This window comes from Schistocerca serialis, chromosome 10, assembly GCF_023864345.2.
Source record: "Schistocerca serialis cubense isolate TAMUIC-IGC-003099 chromosome 10, iqSchSeri2.2, whole genome shotgun sequence".
Taxonomy (NCBI): domain Eukaryota; kingdom Metazoa; phylum Arthropoda; class Insecta; order Orthoptera; family Acrididae; genus Schistocerca; species Schistocerca serialis.
Genome location: NC_064647.1, coordinates 221803283 through 221826145, shown reverse-complemented (window position 1 = coordinate 221826145; position 22863 = coordinate 221803283). Strand labels below are relative to the sequence as shown.

The 22863-nt window shown below is 40.0% G+C and overlaps 1 protein-coding gene across 1 annotated transcript in view; it reads left to right on the top strand.

Annotated features, from left to right (window-relative positions):
- Window positions 1-22863, top strand: part of LOC126424707 (uncharacterized) — a 54101-nt gene that overhangs the window by 2327 nt on the left and 28911 nt on the right. The window contains exon 2 of the mRNA XM_050087430.1: window positions 8580-8633. Within this exon, the coding sequence (XP_049943387.1) occupies window positions 8580-8633 (54 nt within the window). The remainder of the gene's footprint in view (window positions 1-8579; window positions 8634-22863) is intronic.

Here is a 22863-nt window from a genome sequence, read left to right as displayed (position 1 = left end):
AGCCCTCTTGGTTTTCCTTTATGCTGATGAGGTATTAAAACACACTGGCTGAAAATTTTCATTTTTCTTACAAGTTGTGCTCCAGTCTTCTGCTTGATGTTATGACCCTGACAACTTTATTTTCATTAACATGAAGCATCCCCGTAACAGTGGGACACAATTAATGTGGCTATGTAATGGTGCATAATACACTGTCACAAGCTGCTGGGCAGTTAATGCACCATTTAGTCTCGACAGATGTTGTCTTACATGGATCACAAATACTTGGAAAGAGCACAATCGTGAAACCCAGCAGTTTGACAGGATTCATATGATCCTGGCATCCAGTGTTGATGAAGCTGCATATGATTTTTCCATGATTGTCATTTAATTTTTCATGAGCCATGTTGATTTCAAAGAGAACATCTGTGAAAGTAGAGCTTGCCAGTTTTTCCTTCAGTCAAAAGGGTGGTGTCAACAATAAACTTACATGTTGTTCTTATACACTGACCTTGATATAAATAAGGAACTGCATTTACTGATGGACATAACCTTTTAAGTTTCCCTTTACCAGGGACAAATTCAATAAAGCACCACATATAAATATTGTAAGCAATGACTGAAAAATTGAAGTAGTAAACTATATTTTTGATACAGAGCAACATATGTAACTGCTGTTTTGCACGGACTCTAATTATAATGGTGTTAATTACTAGTTGCTGATACTTGATTTATTGTAAAGATAAATTAATCTTTATGAAGTTGCTGTGTATGAAAAGTCAGGCAAAAGTGCTATCCAATGTTTTCTGTACATGTTATGGATACACAGTGGAGATGTGTAAATTGTAGGAATATTTTGGACTAGTGTGCATGTCACTAGTAAAAGTTGAAATAAGATCAAGAAGTTAACCTCTGTTCAGATATTTGTGACAAAGTAAGGATGTATGCTTTTTTCCCTTCCAGAGTGCCCATGCTGTCAGCAGTTTTCCGATGAGATAGAGATGTTGTACCGGTATGTATCTGCATGTTGTATTAGCACATCTTCTGCTGAAAGTATGTTTGTCAATAATGCCTGTCATTGCACTGTGTGCTTTGGAGTTATTTTTCACTAAACAGCAGTGTGACATGTACTCATGCTAGCACTATTTAAATGCAGCTGTATTTTAATGTTTGATGCTGGTCAAAGTGTTACTGCATATCAGTAAATTTCAGTTATTGATTGAGGCACAATAAATTTATCAGAAATCGTTAAGCCAAGAAACATTAGGTCTCTTCACAGAATTAAATGGTTTGAATTTAGCTATTGAAATGGTAATGTTATGTCAAAGACTTGAAGACTGCTTTTCCAATAAATCAAGCAGTTTAACATAGTAAAGTTAAACTGTGTTAAATGAATGGTAGGCCCATATTTTGTAAAGTCTGTGGAGTGGCCTTTCTGTAATTATCTCAGAAAGGATAGATTGATAGATTCCTTAGTGACAGAACAGCTGTTTCTCAGAAAAACAGATAATTAGCACTGATGTGGCTCAAAGGCAGTCAGGTTTACATGGAGGTAAAGTAATACTATGTTGTAATTGTCACTTTGTTACATAGAAAACTTGTAAACTGCCACAAGTGATAGTTTTCAAGTGGAGGAAGGTATGAATTCAGATACTTCGATTAGCCTAGTCGCTTTCGGACTCAAATGTGCGTAACGGTCATCTGGACAAGTTACTGGATGTCTGCTTCATCCCATAATATGATGAGCAGTGTGATGTTGCAGTTGGGAAGAGAACCTAGGCAGTATTATTTTTACATAGACATTACTTTTGGAATGGAGGTTGTATTGATCCTGACCTAAAGTGTAGTTTGAGGTATAGGTTGAGGAGATATTTGCCTTGCATTTGTGAAGCCAGTGAATTTGGATATGAGATATTGTAGTGAAATACTGCGAGTGATGTTTTTTGAACAGGAGTAGTTGGTCTCACAACTGTGCTGTGAAATGTGGCTTCTACAGAGTTCAGCTCTTACAAGTTTCCTGAAGACTGTCACTTCAGCCTTTGCCATCAGATGTCTTCTGTGTCATGTCTGCATCTCGAGCAAAATTTGGGAAATGATACTTCGACTTTAATTCTAATCAATTGAAGCTCATGTTTGGTGGCTTTTATAACTTAGAACCTATCAATAAATCTTTCAAAGCACAAAGACATGGAGGATCTCTTGAAAATGTCATTACTGGTACAATATGTTGTAAGAACTTGGTGGGATACCTAATATTATGGTTAAAGAATTTTCATATTATGTTGTTATGCTATTAAAACTTGCTTTTTATGAAAGTGTGCACTATTAAGGCAATGGTGCTTTCATGAGATACAAAAATGGCCATTCTTAGTATGAATTATCAATAACTCCCTGGTGAATATAAAAAATGACACGGCAGATTCAGACTTCGGTAATGTAACAGATACAGCCTCGGATGTGGAGTGAGCAAGTCAAAGGTCATGCGTTCGTTAGCTATTGTCTGTTTATTTTCGTTCCCCTCAGTGTTCCTAGGAGTTTGAAACCACCTTACTCATACAATAATGAGTGCCATAGTAGATGTTACATGTATACAAATGCTCTTGGGAGTGAGTTTTTCTGTGAACATGCTAGAGCATAAAATACAATGAAGATTTTTGTCACTGCTTGATTGTGACCAATCACTATTCATCCAATAGCCACAATCGCAGCACAAGGCCCGTGAACTTGGAAATATCGTTGGGCAAGCCCATGAGTATTACAGATTAAACACAAGGGAGCTTGTTAAATGTCTTTGTTTTAGAACCGAAAATGCAAAAAACAAAGGGTGCAGTGAAGATAACATATATACCATTCAGTATCTTCCCAAAACCCACCTTTCAATATTGTTTATTGTGATTGTTGGGAAACGTATTGGGAGATAAATGTGCTTTGGTACATGGTTCTTATCCTGATACTAGATTTGGTCCAGATGGCTGTAGTTTCTTTACTGCAGAATTGTTAGCTATCTTGCACTCACTGAACAGTATCCGCTTCTGCTCGTGACCGTCCTTCACTATCTGCAGTGACTCCTTGAGCAGTTTGCAAGCTATTGGCCAGTGCTTCCTTTGCCATCGGGTGGTCATAGCTATCCAGGACTCCCTTCATCCCCTTGGTCATGGATGCTCAGCGGTTTTCATTTGGACCCCAGGCCATGTTGGAATCCCTGACTAAGAGCTTGCTGATGGCCTGGCTAAATTGGCTACTAACAGGCCATTTCTTGCTATTGGCATTCTGGAAATAGACCTTCGCTCAGCATTACGTCGTCAGGTTTTGAGACATTGGAACGCAGAATGGCACATTTTCTTCACCGAACAAGCTCAGGATCGTAAAATGTACTAAAACTGTGGCGATCCTCCTTACGGGCCTTACAGTGTGAGGTTTGGGAATACAGAAGTGTCAGATTCCACCTGTCTACTTTGATCCATGATGTCATCAATATGGTGGAAATTGCTGTTCTAAGCATCTCCAATATGGCGCCTATAACACTAGATGCACATGGCAACAAACACGAAAATACATGTAAGACAATAACATCTCCCTCCAAAAATAGAATAAAACTAATGGCACAACTGCAGGATATTGGGGGTTATAGGAGTGGACAAGCTAAATATAACAGTAAAAAAAAAAACACATCGATCCCAAAACAGAAAAGTTGATGAACAAAAAATAATTAAAAAATCTACAGGAATTGTACACTTCCCTTGACCTATATAGGTTAACAGCAGCTGACAGTACAAAAACACCAATGCCTAAAACAAAAACTATGAAAATTGGAATCGGAAATTTCCCTTCACCGCAGCTGAAGGTGCCAAAACACATGTACCTACATTTAAAAATATGAAAATCGGAATACGTCGTTTTCCTTGACGTGTATAGGTCAACTATAACTACTGATACAAAAAACCAACACTGACAACCACGAAAAACAAAACTACAACACATCAAAAATAAAACACTCAAACAACCATACATAAGCTGTACCAACTGACAGTATTCATTGGCAACGAACTCTGTTCTCACATTCACGGACTATTGCCAGGAAAAGTTCCAAGGCAGCTTTATGGTATGGTGAGTTTAAAGAATAGACAGTATATGCTCACTGGACCAAATTTGAAAGCTCACGCTCATTGGAGGTCATGTAAAAAGAATCAGCAATGGCACTTAAAATGTACAGATACTTACGTAAAGCAATTGTCACATAATAATTATGTAGTTTTCTTGCCAGGTATAAATATTAGACTATCCTATTTGTGCTTCATGCTGTAGCAACTGTTACCTCTTAAGTTAGCTTGGAGCACTTGGGAGGTGACAGAGGTTTTCATTTCAGGTTTCACACCACAGTGCAATACAACCAAACTGCTCTAAAATGAGGACATCCCATTTCTGTCTGCCTGTCGGCTCAGACTGGGACACTTGTGGTATGTATGGAAAATGAAGGTAAAGTCTTGTCCCATGTTGCAAGAGTGTATGTAGTGTGCTGTGAAACGGTGACCTACCTTCTATGCTTCCATATTCTTGCTCAATAGCGTGCAGTAGCTGATCTTTCCTCAGACGTTTCCTGTGTTCTGTGGGTGGTCGCTGTTAGTGTGTCAAAGTAGTATTGGGTGAACTGTTGAATAATCTATTCCTATAATGGACTGAATGTGATTAGTGTTTGAATGGAATGTTAGTTGAGAGTAGCTAAATGCTATCTTGAAAACACTGTGGGGTTTGTACAGTACTTCTTGAAGCATTTATAGCTGCATTTCTGCTGGTACTAATTTTACTCTTAAAGTTAATCAAAAATTTTTAGGGGTCATAGTTGTGTTGATGCACGTGAGAATTGCAGGTTAAATGCTAGTTAGCTGTCTTGTTCTTCCTGAAATTTTTGTGCATGTGCAGTTCATTTTCAAAGCCTCCTGTCTTATTGTTATACTATGATTTTTGTTTTAGCTAATTGCCTCATACATAACAAAATTGTGAGTAGTTTTTCTGTTCTGTCTGAAAATTTTTCTGTGTGGTTTCCTGTCCTGGTCTGCATACTTCACAGATATTTGAAAGCACATATTTCAATAACTTCTCTATTACAACCAAAAACCTTACTTTTCCCTGCTGATTTTCATTAAAGCACATATTTCAATAACTTCTTTATTACAACCAAAAACCTTACTTTTCCCTGCTGATTTTCATTACCTCATTTCAGTTTATTTCCATGCCTACTTCCTCAGCTTCCTGTGAGAAGTCTTTAGTTTTTCGGTTCCTGCTCAGTCTTCCCACAACACTGTTTCCTGTACTTAGCATAATTCTTCATTGTAATGTGTTACTGCTCGTGTTAATGTCACTCTCAGTTGTAATGTCTTTCTAATGTATTTCAATTTTAATTTTCAGCGTATGGACGTCTGTATTGAATCCAGAAGCACCAGAATTTGTAAGGTATCATATTCTCATGTTTCTCTCGAAAAATTTTATTCATTTGCTGTGGTACTTACGCGCGCGTGTGTGTTAAATTGCCGTATTTTGTTCCCATATTACATGTTCATTTGATAAACTATTTATCTCTGCTTCCTGCAAGTACCTTACGCTAATAGTAATTTTTACTTTTCTTGTAGTTCAACTGTGATGGTGCAGCAGTCGCCATTACATCAAGATGCACCTGAACTTCAAAGGTATGGAATATACATAACCAGTGGATCAGCATCACTGATAAATGTTAATGCACTAGTGGCAGTTTAAAATTTGTGTGAAAGCACTTAGTTACGATGTGACACAAGGTAGAATGTAAAGATATGTAATCATTTTATGCACACATTTGATTGGCTGCTGTGTGACTATAAAACTCGCATCTGCAAATCTTCCCAGTTACTAAATATGTATAGTAATTGGATATAAATCGTAAACCTCTTTCTTCCCCCCTCTCTTTCCCTCTGTCCCCTTTCTCTTCCTTCTCCTTCACCCCATCCTCTCCCCTTTGTTCCTCAATCTCCATTGCCTCCCTCTCTGTGTATTGTAACATTCGTTAGGAACTGAAGTTGATTAAAATGGATGGGTAAGACAATGCCTATCATTGCTGTATGGGCTATGAGACCTCTCAGATGATGGACCTGTGGACAGTAGCTTCAGTGAAAGTATAGTCATATGTTGTCTGCAAATTGGTAGGAATACAAAACTTTTGATTTCTATATCACAGTAGTATTCTGATCATAAGCCTACAAACCATATTGTTTTCTGTTAAAATCAATTTTAAAACTACATGAGAGTAAGAGTATGTGGGAGATGAAATTTCTCCAATGGTTTGAATACTGTGCTATTGTGGCTTGACAGTGAGAAAGAAAAACTGAACAGCATATTTTCACAGCCATCATTTTCTTTTGTGCTGTCAGTTTCAACAGTAAACTGTGCATTGTTGTTTCAGAATTATTGAGATTGTCTGTCAGAAAGTTTATTGGAGTATTGTGTAAAATCAAGTAAACTGGAAAGAACATAGACTTGGGAACATTGAACATCTTGTCTTTCTATAGTAGAATGAATGGTAAGACATTGCATCAGAAGTTTTACACATGTATGTTCATGGGACTGTTCAGAAATGGAACAGACCTCAGAGCACAGGGTTTTGTGCATAGTCCCTTTCCAGTTACAGATACAGTACTGGTATAATTGAAATAATTTGTGAAATCATAAGATTCCATATTTTGTTTCCTTGGGGGCCTGTTCAAGTGTGAGCATTTATAAGAAACTGACAAAATGCACCTGCATAAATTTCTCCCAACTGAGGTTGCATGTAGCCTGTTACAGCATCACAAAGTATGTCAGTGTTCCTGCCAATCCACTTAATTGTGGATGCACAGGTAGACCTTGTTTGGAGCATAGTCTGGACTGGGGCAGATGTTAAAGCCCCATGTAAATTGAGCTAATGACTGGTTACTGTTAACTGTGTTTGGGTGTTGTTTTATGAAACCACAACAAGTAGTCATAACAGAGTGCCTTACTTTGAATAGCTCTTCATAGTATTTCTAGTGTCTCACACTATGGTTAAGAATTGTTCCACATGCCTCCAGTGTGGGCTGCTCCAAACCACCACCACCACCACCACCTCCTCCTCCTCCTCCTCCTCCTCCTCCTCCTCCTCCTCCTCCTGCTGACACAAGGCGTACAAAACAGTCTCAAAGGTTTCTTGTAGTGCAATGTTAAAACAATTCTTAGTTCTAGTTCTGTCCAGTAACTCTCACTTCAGACTGCATAAAGTGTCCAAAGTCAGCAGAAGTTACGGTTCTAGCAAAAATATGGAATCTGACTGGCACAGAACTTGCACTACCCCAATTAAGTCTCATGCAGAACTTTGAAATTTACAGTTGTGAGTTACAGAACGTTCACTAGAGATAGAGCATGTTTTTTCACAATTTTTCCAAATTTTGTGTACCAGTTGGTGTGTGTGTGTGTGTGTGTGTGTGTGTGTGTGTGTGTGTGTGTGTGCACGTACCTTCTGATAACCATGTTTGTTTTCTCTTTTAGTTCGGCAACCACGATGCAGTCGACACTGAATCCGGAGGCCCCGGAATTTCAGAGGTATGGAATGCGCATGGGAAGTGGATTGGGGATCAATCATTAAGCACTGGTGTTAGCTGACAATTTTAGTAAAAGCACTTACCTAGGATGGGACTAGAAATGGAATGTAGATAACCTGTCCATATTTGATAGCTGGTTCCTGTGTGCATGAGAATACAATTACAAATTTATTTTAATCCATTGGATGCTTTGCTCAGTCATCTTTCATCACTAGTGTGATGCTCAGGTGGTTCATTCTGGGAAACTGATAAATTATCCAGAATTTTTCAATTTGAACTTCCATAGAATGTTTTCATGGGGAAGATAATACTTTGGAACTGATGGGGCATACTGACAGTGCTTTGAATCTTTCATTTAGTGCTCTCCACACCCTGAAATTTGAGACAATTTTATTTCACCGACTTCATCAGATAGGTTGACCTTCCAAAGAGACTGCACTAGGATATTGATGTTCATGAAGTCATAAAATACATACTCCACCCCATCTGGATTGCTGCTTGGTTTTGGAATGCAGCTTGTTCTTGCAATATAATGGTGGATTTTTGTATGCTGTTGAAGCCGGTTTACATTAAGTAAACATCTGTACGTGCATGTCAAAAGAGTTCATAAAGCTCAGCCAAATATGAGTTTATGTGCAGCAAATGTGACTTTGGCTTTTCAAGCATTTTGTTTCTGCTTACTGTATTAAAACAAATGGTTGTGTTCCAACTAAGACAATGTAAGAAACATTTCATAATGGGTTTAATGCATTTGTAAGAGTTTAGTTTCATTAACTGGCTATGAACATGAGCAAGTTTACTGGTACATTCTAGTTTCAGCCTTTATAACCATATTATAAACTTAATATGGCTCTTGTATTTGCTTCCAAAAACATTCCTGTGTACACAAACTTGAATGCTGAAAAGTGCAACAGTAGCTTTGTCAGTATTTGTGGCCATTGTGTAGTATAATAGTTCAGCGAATGAAGTAATGTACAGTGCCAGGAAGGAGATTTGTAAATGGTAAAATTTCTGTTACAGGCTTGGTCCTGATGTCTGAAGGAAGTGGACCTCCTGGAAACAGTGCTGCACCAGGTAAGTTTTGTGCACACATAATGGGTGTATCGATGAGTACTTCACAACTTTGAAAATGCAATGATTTATTCATTTAACTTGGGCATGGATTTGGTGTCATTTTATTGGGAAATGATGTACCGTACAGTTCCATAGCCCCAATGTAACTTTGTTTGGTTACACAGCAGACACTCCATCTGAAGCTGAGGTCTTGGCAATGTGACCACAGCGTGTCACATATGACTTGTTCAGATGCGGGGTATTCTAACTCGGAATAGCAGTAGAGATGTCGGAGTGTTTATGGGTTTTTTACTGGCGCAAGTTCTGCTGTTCATTAATTTAACCACTTGCATGAGAAGTCGACTACACAGTAAATATAGCCTTTCCATTGTATCTATCATCCAAATTGTTACACTACCACACAAGATCCTATAATCAATCCTACTGTTATTTAGGTCTTTTACGGTTTGAAGTGCGTATATTTACTTCACACGTGCCAGTTGTATATGGGACTGGAGCTATAGAAGAGAATGCTGGGTTGATTTTTGTAGGACTGTACATGAAGCCTAGTCCCACTTGATGTTTATTGTCATGTGCCTAGGGATGACTTCAGGATGTGTTGTACTGAATACTTCCAGTAAAACACTTCGACCACTCAAAAATGATATGCCTGCTAGGAGGATCTTCACCATATTCAGTACAAAAATTACATTGTGTAGTTGTCACATTCTCTTCAAACCAAAGCACTCACAACCTGCTGCTACTGCTTGGGTTGGTATTAATTTGTACTTGCGTATCACACAAGTCAAAACACAATCAGTTTTCTGTCAATATGACACCAAGCCTGTCTGTAAGTTACCTGTATAAGTTGGTCTAAATTTTCAAATTTGTGAAGTTCTTTTCAAATACACCCTGTACTGTAGTGTCATGCTTGCTCCAAGAATCAACTAGATTCTTGTGCATGCATGTGTGGACATCATGGTTTATAGGCCTACTGGGGAAACTCGCCATGTAAAACAAAGAGTAACGCATCAAGCCTGGTACCCCAGTGGTGATGAGGAAACCCAGGTGTTACTAAAGAAAACAAATAATTTGTGTGCCTATTACTGTTTGTATCATTATTGTTAATATATTTATTGTATTACATACAGCTAATACGCCTTAACTGAAAGGTTAAATTGATTTTTAAGTAAATATTGAGTATGTGGCATATGTAGTACACTTTTTGCTTTAAAAACCAAAACTGTAAGGCAGTTTCAGAAAACTTGATGTGTTACCAGAGTAAGACCATCCTTTCCCAGGAAGCTCCTTGACAACATTTTATTGACATGCAGTATTGTGACTAAATATAAAAAAACTTTTCACATCAGGTATCTGTTCCAAATATACTCAGATTGTTTATTGGTCACCTACATTTTGATAATAAAAGTAGACAAAATAAAAACAAACTTTTTACATTAAGTCAATTGCCTTTGGTAATAAATTTTCTAATCAGTGTCTGTTGGAACATTATCTGGGATGACAGTTTCATCTAATATGAGGTAAGAAAAAAGGCTATGTATTCCAGCTTACCATGGTTCAGAAGTACTCAGCTGTTCCTTCAGAATGTTTATTTCTGAGTTTGTTGTTACTGTGGGACATGAGAACATTTTTCCAAATACAGTGGCTTTTGCTTCTATTTCATAGTATTTCCAAATCTGTTGCGTGTTCACTTCTGTCTCATTTGCTGCATAATAAAAGTGGCTGACACAGCCACTTCCATTCTCATCATAACTCGGTGAGTATTCACAAAAGATGTAAGTATGCTCCTAGTCCCCATCTAGACTTTACTCATCTTCTGCAGTACTATTATTTGTCCAATTTTAAAGAAAATGCAATTTTGACTATAAATGGAACACACCTACACTGGTGAAAGATTTAGTTCTGGGCTTTCCATTGTTAGTATGAATTGGCAATGTTTTCTCTCGTGCTAATGTAAAATGTATTGCGGAAAAATTGGTCACGTTTTGCTCACTGTAGCTAATTAACTAGTCTGATTATGTGTGTGATAACTTTCTCCAATTAACAAAAACATTCAAAAAGAGCAGTGCATATGTTGTCATAAAGCTAGTCCACTCAACATCTTGGGTGTCTGGCTGTCAGCCAGCTACTTCATCTTGAGTCTGGCAAGGGTTGGGGCCTGGTGGCTGGCTTTTGTTAATGTCGTCTGTTCTATGTTCATAATGGCAGATTCCAATAAATACTTAAGGTGTGATAGTTTCAGTGAATTTCAGGCATTTGCTCGTATCGGAGACAATGCAGTGGCTGATGGCCTTCACTTAATGACAGGGCAGTGGCATTCGTGTAGAGTTGTGAGTAGTAACAGACAAGCAACAGTGTGAAATAACCACAGAAATCAATGTGGGATTTACAATGAGTGTCTGCTAGGATGGTGCAGGGAAATGTGGCATTGATGGATATTGCAGCAGACTGATGCTAATGCTTTGGCTAACGGCAGGAAATCACATGCAGCACCTCTTGTTGGCCTCAGAGCATATCAGTTGGACCGTAGGTGACCAGATCTAAGGTGGTAAGAGCTGATGGTATGGTTAGTGTGGTGTAGGCCCCATGAAGCCATGGACCCAAGTTAACAGTACACTGTGCAAGCTAGTGGTGACTCCATAATGGTCTGGGCTGTGTTTACATGGAATGGAATGGGTCCTGTAGTCCAACAGAACTATTGGCTGGAATGGTTATTTTTAAGGCCATTTGGTGACCAAATATAGATGGAGTTTTTATGGATGACAACATGCCATGTCTCTAGGTTAGTCAAGAGCATTATGGTCAGTTCAAGCAAATGGTTTGGCCACTCACATTCCACATCAGTCCCATTGAACACTAATGGGATATACGTGATGTCAGTTAATGCACAATATCCTGCACTGGCAACACTTCACCAATTAAGAACATCTATAGAGGCACAATGGTTCAGTATTTGTGCAGGGAACTTCCAACAATTTGTTCACTCCATGCCACCTTCAGCTGCTGAACTACACTAGGCAAATAGAAATCAGACAAGATACAGGAGGTACCCCATGACTTCTGTCACCTCTGTATAGCTCTGATTAAACTATGGATTGGTTTGTCACAACCACAATAGACTCACAACACTTAAGCCTGCTCGGGTAACCAGTGCTCCTGTCCACAGTTTGTTTTGATTAGATGTTGCAGAATGACAGTTGTGGGCAGGTCTGCAATTGAAGACTTTGGCCAACAGGTGTGTGACATGACTTCTGACAGAACTCAGTATAGGCCAGTTCACCAGGTGGAGTTGTTTGATATTTTCTGCATTTCTTATGACACTGTGAATGTCAACCAATTTGCAACTAATTATCTGGCAGCTGCAACAGACAGGCTATATCAAAAACTGCAGGAACTACCATAGACATCAATTACTGTTAAATGAAGGGCGATTGGGAAGCACCATATTGGATTTCCTACTTGACAGTTTGTATACTGTAATAAGCATGTTATGAAAGCAAGGTATCTGAAGGCAACAGCATACGAAATATTTATAAAATACATTTTTTGTATGATTTGTTAAAATTGTCAAATGTTAAGACAGTTAAGGCCTTCATGATGCCTCAGCTGCAGCACAACAAACACCAAAGTTTCACAACTTGATAATGGTGTAGTAAGAGGGCTATCCACAAAGTACATTATGTTTTGGAATTAAAAATAAAGTATTGGAAAATTTTTTATTATATACAGACGAAAGCCACACTTAAATACTACTTTTCTGCATAGTTGCCATTTAATTTTAAGGTACTTATCGTAGCGATGGATGAGCTTGGAAATTCCTTCGTCGTAAAATTCGGCCGCCTGCGCCTTCAACCACGTGGTTACCTCTTCTTGAAGCTGTGCGTTGTCATCAAAATGCTGCATAGCCAACCACTTCTTCATTGCTGGGAATAAGTGGAAGTCGCTCGGTGCCAGGTCGGGACTGTACAGCGGATGAGGAAACAACTCCCACGTAAAACATTAGAGAACTTCACGAGTGGCATTTGCCGTGTGGGCCCAGGCATTGTCGTGAATCAGCAAGATCTTTGAGCCCAACTTTCCCCTGCGCTTGTTTTGTATTGCTCTTCTGAGGTTGTGCAGAGTTTGGCAATACCTTTGAGAGTTTATTGTAGTGCCTCTTTCCAGGAAATTCACAAAAATCACACCTTTTCTGTCCCAAAAGAGGTAACCACGTGGTTGGAGGCGCAGGCGGTTGATTTTTACGACGAAGGGATATCCGAGCTCGTCCATCGCTATAAGTGCCTTAATTTATATGGCAACTATGCAGGAAATTAGTATTTAAGTGTGGCTTTCATTTATATATAATAAAAAAATTTCCAAAACTGTATTTTTAATTTCAAAATGTAATGTACTTTGTGGATAGCCCTCGTAGTACATGTAGAGTAACAAAGTATGAAATAGCTGGTTCGTGTCCTGTGAAGCAGGCTCTTCATTTCTTTCTGGCTTGGTGTTTCTAAAAGGTATGGGACTTGAATCATTAATGTAATTCTACCTCTCTGTATTGCTCGTAAATCAGAGTATCACTTCCTGGGTTGGTGTATTAAGAAAACATAGTAAGTTTCAAAATAAACTCGTGCAAACACTTCAGTCTCTCCCTTCACCATTGGCTGGTCCTCATGAATTTAGAACGTCACATATTTATAAACAAATATTAGGGGCTAACATATCCTTCAGTAAAGAGAAAGCATAAACTCAAGATAACTTTACTCGAGGTTATTGTTATTGTATTGGATGTCATGCTTGCCTCGTGCATATTCAACTGAATGATCACATACATCAATAGACAGCTCTTCTCTTCTTGTATTCAGCATGTGACATCAGAAAGTCCCATGCAGTCTTGTGAACTGTTCCCATGTCAGGCCATACTAAAAGGCAGTGTAATAAGTTGGCCACAGTGCTTGCTCGCCTCACATGGAATAAAAAACCAAATCATTGTGAAACAAGGAACTCCATGTAATCAAGAAGCAGTGCAGGTCAATGTAGGACTAAATATTTTGTTGATAGTTTAAAGTGACATTAGCGGTATGTCCATACAGGACTTTAGAGCTTGAAGAAAGCATGTATCCTCTACATTTCTCCTTGTTTATATAGTATTTGTCACATTCCACGACCGTCAGCAATAACAAATGGAATAAATCAGCAACCACCTTCTCAAGATTGTGTTAAGTGCTCTTACTGGCTGACATCAGCATACTGAGTGCTACTGAATTCTTGTTGCAGTCGGGGGAATGCTCGATTATATTAGCAGAACAGGCCTAAGCTCAGCTGCCGTTGTTTGTGAGCACAACTACAAAACATGTCCTATTGAAATAGGATATTTCCTGTGGTTGCAGCAATGAGAAGAGTATGAATGCTAGTCATCAGGTTTGTGATGCAACACATTCCACTAAATTTTGTCTAAATAAAACATGTTAACTCAAATGGCAAAGCTTCACCTGTAGGTATAAGAAGAAATTAATTTAGTACACCCACTCCTTCCCACCTCTCAGAGCTCTCTCATGTCGACCTGGATATCTGTCAGGTTTCTTGTATTCCTTCCTGTTCTTGTTCTCCTTGTCTCTCCTTTTCATCCCTTTTTAGTGTTTCTGGTCCTCCTTTGGGGACTGACCTCCACATTTACATTTCCTCTCCCTGATATTTGCCATTCAGGGAAGAACCTCACTCCCAAGCATCTACAGCATGGATTCCTCCCTTTCTTCCCTGCTGTAACTCCCTCCCACCATGTGCTATTTGCCAATTAACAAATACAGTTGCTCTCTTTCATTGCTTGTAACATCTCTATGCTCTCACATTTAGGAAATTATTACAGTTTTACATTATAAGGCAATTTAAAGACAATACCTTTGGGGCTTACATTTACTTTCACTTAAAAAGAAAGATACTTTTTAGTTTTATAACGTAGAAAATAAAAAGTTGAATTCAATTGAATGTAGTGGTCAGATCTCATTAAAACATCCACAAATTATAGTAAAAGTCATAAGTTCCATAAATGTCACTTCACCTGTAAACATAATTTTACAAATGAGAAAACGCACGAATGTATTCTTTACTGTGCTCTTGGCATGCATTTGTCCATGTTTCATCGAAAAATTTCTGCTTTGGACATTTCATTAGTTAGGTCCGCTGATCAAATGTACTGGCTTGAGCACACAGTGGGGCAGTGTGGTGACAACAGTCATCGCTCCGAGCACTACATCAACTGTGCAGACAAGTGAAGCGTGTCGATCAGTAGTGGCGGCACTGTTGCGACTAGCTCCATCTCATAGGAGTGACGTCACTGTCACACGCCACACTTCATTCATCTTGCTGCTGACTGGTGGGACAATGAAGGCAGGCACGCGTGATGGAGCTGGGTTGCTGTGTGGGCACAGGTGGTGCCAATCCAATTGATGGTTGTTCCATTTGTGAAAAACATAAAATATGGCAGAATCAGTCTTTCATATATCACTGCACACTGTAGCAACATAGGAAAAACGTTCTGAGTATCACATGTGTTGTGTGAAGTGTCGCTCTAGCATGAATGTAAACTGTCACTGCTTCTTCACTAGAACATTAATAATTAACACAATTGCAGTTTGTCACACAGTTTTAAAATGGTTCAGGGTTTGAATAACAACAAACACGTCTCAACACAGTCTGTTACACTTACATAGTGCAGTTATTTGTGTGTTTCTGAGCAGGCATTTATGAAGCATCTGCTAACACAGTTTATTTATTGCGCAGTTGTCACACATGGTGGTACCCCCCTGGGGGCTCAACACACTTTCAGGGGTTTATGCTTGGCTACCACAGGTCCCCAGCCTTCATAGCATCATTTCCCTTCTGTGCTGCATGTCTATCCTCCTGCTATTCTTTTTCCTTTTCTGTGGGAAACATGTCTGGATGTTACTGGGAATGTTCCACATCATCTGTCACTGATGTAGGAACAGTCTCACCACTGTCTTCCATTCACTCTCCATTTGCTTGATTCCCTTCTCCCTTCTTCCCTGCACTTCGGCATTTGAGGTTCCTCTTTTTCTTCCTCCTCATGTGCCCCTGATGGCCGGCACACACGTCTACTGCATAACAGGTGACTGCAAAACATGTAACTCTTAGCCCTGGGTCGACAGTCAGGGTTTTTACGTGCCCCCTGGTACAGGCCAGGCCCAGGAAGGGGTGATGGCCTGAGCTGCCAAATTCCCAAATGGTCCTTCAGTCAGGTGTTTGGAGGTGTAGACAATCACCTAAGGCAGGTGTGCCCCCCTTTGAAGGGGCCCCTCAGTTAGAAAGAGCATGCTATTGGAGATGCTGGCAATCATAGGGATTTTCTCACAATAACCCAATCATCACAATCAACATCTATGAAACGTAAAGGTAATGAGGCTAATAATTCAAAGACCCTGCCAGCTGCAACGTGGTTCCTTGTGGTTTCACGTATTGAATATGGTCAGTCCTTAGCAATGGTAAATTGGTTCATTATTCAAAATTGTGTTAATGCCATTGCCGGCCTGTGAAATCCTGCTCTTGTTTAGAGGCGTGGCAATTTGCTTTTGTAGACAACTTCGGATTCTCAAGCTGAATAACTGTTTTCAGCCCCGCTTCTCCATGGCTATCCATTTCGTGTCATGGTCCATAGAACTTGGAATTCTTCGTGTGGTGTTACATACATTAGGCTGTTAGACAGTCTGACTGAGGCCGAACCAGTCTAACCTCTCAGATTGTCGGGCGATGAAATAGGTAGATTTCTCATTAGTGCACACATGCACTCTTTTTCTCACCTTTGACAGTAGTGCTTCTGTCCAAAATCAAAGTAGGCTATGAAATTACCACAGTCTGACCCTACATTCTGAACCCTATACCCTGCTGTCATCAATTCAACCACACCAGAACGTCTTGTGACATGCACCCAAATGTCTAACCTGTGGTAGGGATGCATATGAGGGCATTGTCCACCTCCTTCTCCCTGCTGTATCAATTTCATGGCAGTCATGCTGCTGCCTCTTGGGATTGTCCTGTATATCATGGTGAGCAGGAGATCCAGGTAAAGGAAAAAGTGCCTTCCCCAGTCACCTGCAAGTTATTGGCTAGTTGCAAACTGTGTGTTCTCCACTTAGTTCTCTTCTTGCTACCTCTCACTCCATGAATGACATGGCCACACAGACGTGTGACCTCAAATTCAGTTCTGAGATTGTGAAATTGCCCAGTGTCAAAATAGCATCACCATCCCCCTGTCCAGCTGTGCAACAAGCCATCAGTCTCTCGCCTCAAGGAGCGAAGCCACTGGGTACACAACTGGTGACCGGAAAGGACAAAAGGAGTTCTGTGAAGACTTCCTACATCCCTACAGCCAAACGCCAGTGTCTTCCTCTGCTAACTGGAAAGGCTCAAAGAAGTCCAACAAAGGCAAACTGTCTTCTCCTTGGCCGTCTCGAAGATTGTATTCAACGGTGTTGCCATGTGATACCTTAGCCTGACCAGCTTCTATGTCGCCACCACCCACCACAAACAGGTTTCCTGAGCAGGACTCCACATACTGACAGCACAAGCAAGCTGATAATTCTGTTGACCTCATGGAGTAGGATCCACCTGCTTCTATGCAGTGTAGCTGCAAGTCTTCAGACTGTCAATCAACAGTGCTGAGATGATGCCCCTTCATTTCTTCCTCATACCTCCTCGAATGGAACATTCATAGCCTTCTGTCCCAGAAAGAGAATTTATGCCTGCTTTTAGCATCACACCGTCCCCTTGTACTCTGCCTTCAGGAAACAAAATTCCATACTTACGACTGCTTTGAGCTTTCACATTTCTCTCCAGTTTGTTTAGACCACCCCCCCCCCCCTCCCCCTCCCAAGGTCAGCATTCAATCTCCTGTGGGCATCATGCTGAATGAGATTCATAGGCAACCCATCTCACTAACTGCCCATCTTCAAGTTGTTGCAGTTCACCTTTTCCTTCCTCACCTGATGTTTTTCCCTTTGTACCGTTTACATTCCTCTATTATTCAATGTCACCAGGTCAGACTTCCTTCGGCTTGTTGGGCAGCTACCTCAAGCATTTCAGCTACTCGGTGACTAATGTGCATAATCCCCTTACGGGTTCTCTTAGAACCTGCCAGAGGTGCCCTCTGGGCTGATCTTAATCAACTCAACCTCTTCTGCCTTAACACAGGAGTTGCCATTTTCCTTCCCAACTCCTCGCATCCCTATTTCCATTTGGACTTATCCTTTTGCAATGTGCAGCTTGCCATCGTCTTGAGTGGTCCGTTCTTTCTTACGCCTACTAGAGCGACCATTTCCCATGTGCTGTCTGTTTGCTGACTCCTACCCCATCTGTGTGCATACCCAAATTGCAGCTTACTAAGGCTGATGGGCAGCTGTGCTCCTCCCTGGTCACCTTCAAAGAAAAAGATTTTCAGTCGTGATGACCAGGTGCAATATCTCACAAGTGTTACCCTTTCTGCTGCAGAATGTTCTATTCATCAAACTTCCTCTTCACCACATCATGTCCCTGTCCCTTGGTGGTCTGAGGCATGCGCTGACACAAATCTTGCGCTGATATGTGCTCTCAGCATTTTAAAGTCATCCTATGATGACAAACTGCATTCATTACAAACAGATGCATGCCACGTGTTGTTGAATTCTTTGGGATAGCAAAAAACCTAGCTGGATTTCATTCAGTACTTACTTTAACAGTTCCACCCCTTCCTCTGTCATATGGGCCAACCTCCGATAGCTCTTGGGGACCGAGATCAATTTGCCAGTTATCGACCTTCTGTCAGAAGTGCCACCAGAGGGTACCACCCATGGTTCGGGGCAGACTTTCTCAGAATAGTTTACGTTTGTCTTAAAGGGTCTACCATTTCAGTTCCGCCAATGTCTCTGTGACACTCCGCTATGGAATAAACAAACCTGTGACAATTTGTGCTGCTCCTCCTTGTATACATGCAATATCCCCTGTTAGTCCTATCTAGTACAGGTCTGACACACGTGAGCAATATTCTAAGATGGATCACATGACTGATTGCTTTTTAATCTCTTTCGTAGACTTATTGCACTTCCCCAGTATTCTACCAATCAATAAAATCTGCCACCTGCTTTACCCATGAGTGAACCTATGTGGACATTCGATTTCATTTACCCAAAATATAGGATACTATGTTTTTTCCTGTTGTGAAGCGCACAGTTCTAAATTTCTGAACATTTAGAGCATGTTGCCCATTTTTGCCCCATATTGCAATCTTATCAAGAGGTGACGGAATATTTATGCAGCTTGTCTCAGATAGTGTTTCATTATATATAACTGCATCATCTCCAAAAAGCCTGATTTTACTATTAATATGGTCTGCAAGGTCGTTAATATACAATACAAAAAGCAAGGGACCAACACACTTCTCTCGAGCACATCCAGTTACTTCCAAATCTGATAATGACTCTCCATCTAAGATAAAATGCTGTGTCCTCTCTACCACACAGTTCTCAATTCACTCACAAATTTCACTTGATACCCCAAGATTGTATTTTCGACAATAAGTGTAGTGGCGATAAGAAGACAAATCCTTTGTGCAAATCAAAACACACTGCCTACGTGGTTGCCTTGATCCAAAGCTTTCAATATGTTGTGTTTCACATGATCAATGTTTCAAAAACGATGCTAGCTGGAAAGTGAGGACACCATTCTGTTCATAATACCAAATTAAGTTTGAGCTCAGAATATGTTCTAACATTCTACAAGAAATCAACGTCATAGATACTGGATGGTAGTGTTGTGGATCGCTTCTCTACTCTTCTTGTACACATGTGTGACCAGTGCCTTTTTCCAAAAACTGGGCATGGTTTTTTGTTTGAGGGATCTGCGACATTATAGTGAGAAGAGGGGCTAATTGAGCTGCAAATTCAGTATAGAATCTGACAGGGATTCCATTGTGCTCTGGAGCTTTTTTCATTTCCAACAATTTCAGCTGTTTCTCAACACCACCGACACAAATACTTATTTCATTCATCTTTTCAGTGGTACAACTGAACTGGGTCAATTCTCTTGGGTTTTCCTTTGTAAAGGAACATTTACAGAGTACTTCCATATTTATCTATGCAGTGTGTGGCCAATTATTCTTTTATATTTGAGCCAGAGTTTGTCTACATGCTAGTTTACTGAACACATCCATCTTTCTACTTGTTTTAGTTGTCCTCTGTCCTTTGTGCTTAAGTAATCATTGTTCCCACAACCGCGTCATGGTCACCGATACCAGTGTCAAAGTGGACATCCTCAAAGATGTCTGGTATATTTGATGAAACGAAAGCAGATATATTTCTGTTGTGAATGGGTGCCCTGAATCCGTTCTAGGTAGCTTCACAAAATGTCTTACCACACCAACCACTAACAAAATTGTAATTTCCCCAATTAATTGTTGGATGATTTGTCTTCACCAATGATCACAGTGTGATTGGGTAACTGGAGTACAAGTGAACTGACGTTTTCTCAGAACTTTGTGGTTACAAGAGGAGATGAGTCTGGTGGGCGATTGGATCCAATTATCATTTTATACCCACCCCTGACACTGAGTCTTGTTCAATCAGGCTCACATGAAGTTTCAATTTCTACTTCAGTGGATCTGAGTTTTTTGTCTACAGTGTCAAATACACCATCACATTTTTCCATTTGCCTATCCTTTTGGTATACATTTAATTTTTCCTCAAAAATCTCATTGCTATCAATTTCAGGTTTCAAGCAGCTTTCATTGAGCTTCATTGCTTTTCACGAGCATTTCAAACTCTGGCACTTTGTTATGAATGCTTCGGCAGAGTACCACCTCTCACCTGTGGGAGGCATTTTTTCAGTCTTGCACTTATACTTCAGGGTTTCCTACAGCCCCTGGATGGCGAGCCATCGCATCTGGGTCAGTCCTTCCACTCAACTCACAACCAAAGAGCCACGATCAGTTCCGGAGACAATGTTGCATATTGTGAGCTTCATTGAGACTTAATGCACAAGGCTGGTCTCCTCAAATTTCTCTGCCAGTTGCTGGAATGACCCAAGAGTCACTTCAGTGCCCAGACAAAAGGCATCACGTGTTCCAATGTGTGCCACAATCTTCAGTTTGTTGCACTGTGTTCCCTCAATGGCTGCTGGAATAGCCTCACACTGAGTGCACCTGGTGTCTTTTCCTGTCCGTCGCTGGCATTTCCCAAAGGGATACAATCATTCACCATACATTTGGAGTGCCAATGACTTACAGACACCTACCCTTTTGTTTTTCCCCATACAGGTGAAGTGAGTCCCACTGGCTCAGTTTGTTTCAGTGAAAGACAGCACTTCAGACTTGTTAGTTATGGGGATTGGTATAACACCTTGAGTCTTCCCTGGCCCAAGTCCACCCTCCACGTGACGCCTAGATCCACCATTGACACGTTACTCGCAGGGAAGTGGATGAGTAATGACAGATGCAGAGGAGACAAGATATACACCAGAGGAGTGTACTTAAGGTACATCTGGTACCGTTACCACAGGTACACGACTCTCGGCAGCTCTTCCAACACACTGATTCATCACAGCTGACAATCTTTTTACAGTAGTCGGGGTGATTTCCAGCTGCTTACAAATGTCAACCAACTTACCCCATGTGTGGTAACAGCAATCACAGTGGAGCTGCATTTTGGCTGTTACAGTGTATTGCAGGTCGGTGAACAAAGGGCTATAAATTAAACCTGCTGATTATTTCTTAATCTGAGCTAAAAAGGTGCTAATTCCCCATGAAGACAGAAGCAGATACACAAAAAGAGATTTCTGTTGAGACAACACAAAGACGTTATAGAATTCACAAGTTTCCTAAAGTGTTTTTACATTTATTACAGTTGTTTGCAAACTGGAAAACAGATGTAAGAATAAATGAAGAGAATGTATATGACTACTCTCCTTAAAGGGAAAATGAGATTGTAACTGAAAATGTTAGAATATCTGCTACAGTAATTAAAACCACAATTGCTTGTAGATAATGTGAAGCAGGATTGTAGCTTCCAAAAATGTTCAAATGCACAGTTATTTGCATTGATACACAATGAAATTCAGGGGTGATGTATACTATGGTAGAACTGTGATCCACAGATGCTGATTTGCTACGAATTAAATAAGATACCAAAACACTGGTACCACTAACTTTACGAAAATACAGTTTTGTAATTGTCAGAAAATTCTGAAAGTGAACTATTTCTCATTTAATTAGACAAGGAATTATCAAAAGGCTGTTTTGAACAGCGATAGCCCCCTACTGTCCTTCAAAATTTTGAAAGACCACAATCTAAATTCATCCTACAATTGACAATAACACTAGTTTTCACAATATACCATAATACAAACAGCTATCGATACAGTAAGTGAAGGATTACGCAGGACAAGTGATGCAAACAAGTGCACATGCAAATACAGAACTTAAAATTGACACACAATCTTGTACAAGCGGTCTCAAACAAGAGAAGATTCGGAAGCTGGCTTTTATATGTAAATAAATGTGTGTATTGCACGGATTTTTCACTTGGTTTATCCTGTGCACACTTCTACACTGGGGTGCCGAAGAACAACACTGCAGTGTAAGTTTATCTAGAACAAAATAATGAAACTTTGCAACTGCAACAACAAAGCGCATCATCTGTAACGATCTTTCAGTTAATATCAAAACTGTCCCTGATTGTGACCTTGTGCCATTAAGTAAGTGTCCCTAAATTAAATATGAGAATCAGTGTTATTACAGCATGCCTCACACACGTGGGGCTTAACATTAATGGCAAGGGCCATAACAGCAAGAATTATCCCCTCCTCAATTACAACAGCATCAAAATAATATTTGCCTTTATCAAAAGTTTGTTCCAATCTTTTTAAAATAATGAATTGCAGATTTATATGAGATCCATTGACCTGTAACTTGTCTATTTCAGTATGAGAAATAGTGGCTAATGCACCAGTACCAAGGCTTAGTATATGATGAAAAGCATTTCATTTTCGCAAAGGGCAATGTTTCACCCATTTGTCTGATAGACGGAAGCAGCTTCAGAAGAGCTCAGGGTCAGTATTACTCTAGCTAACTTGGCCACAACAGCCAATGAGGTTACAACCTCGAAGAACTTTGTACATCAGGTGCAGGATGAAATAAGTTTAGAAGAGACACTTGAACATCTCTCAGTTTCTTGGTGCAGACCAATTCAGTTTTAGTGAAGGGGACCTG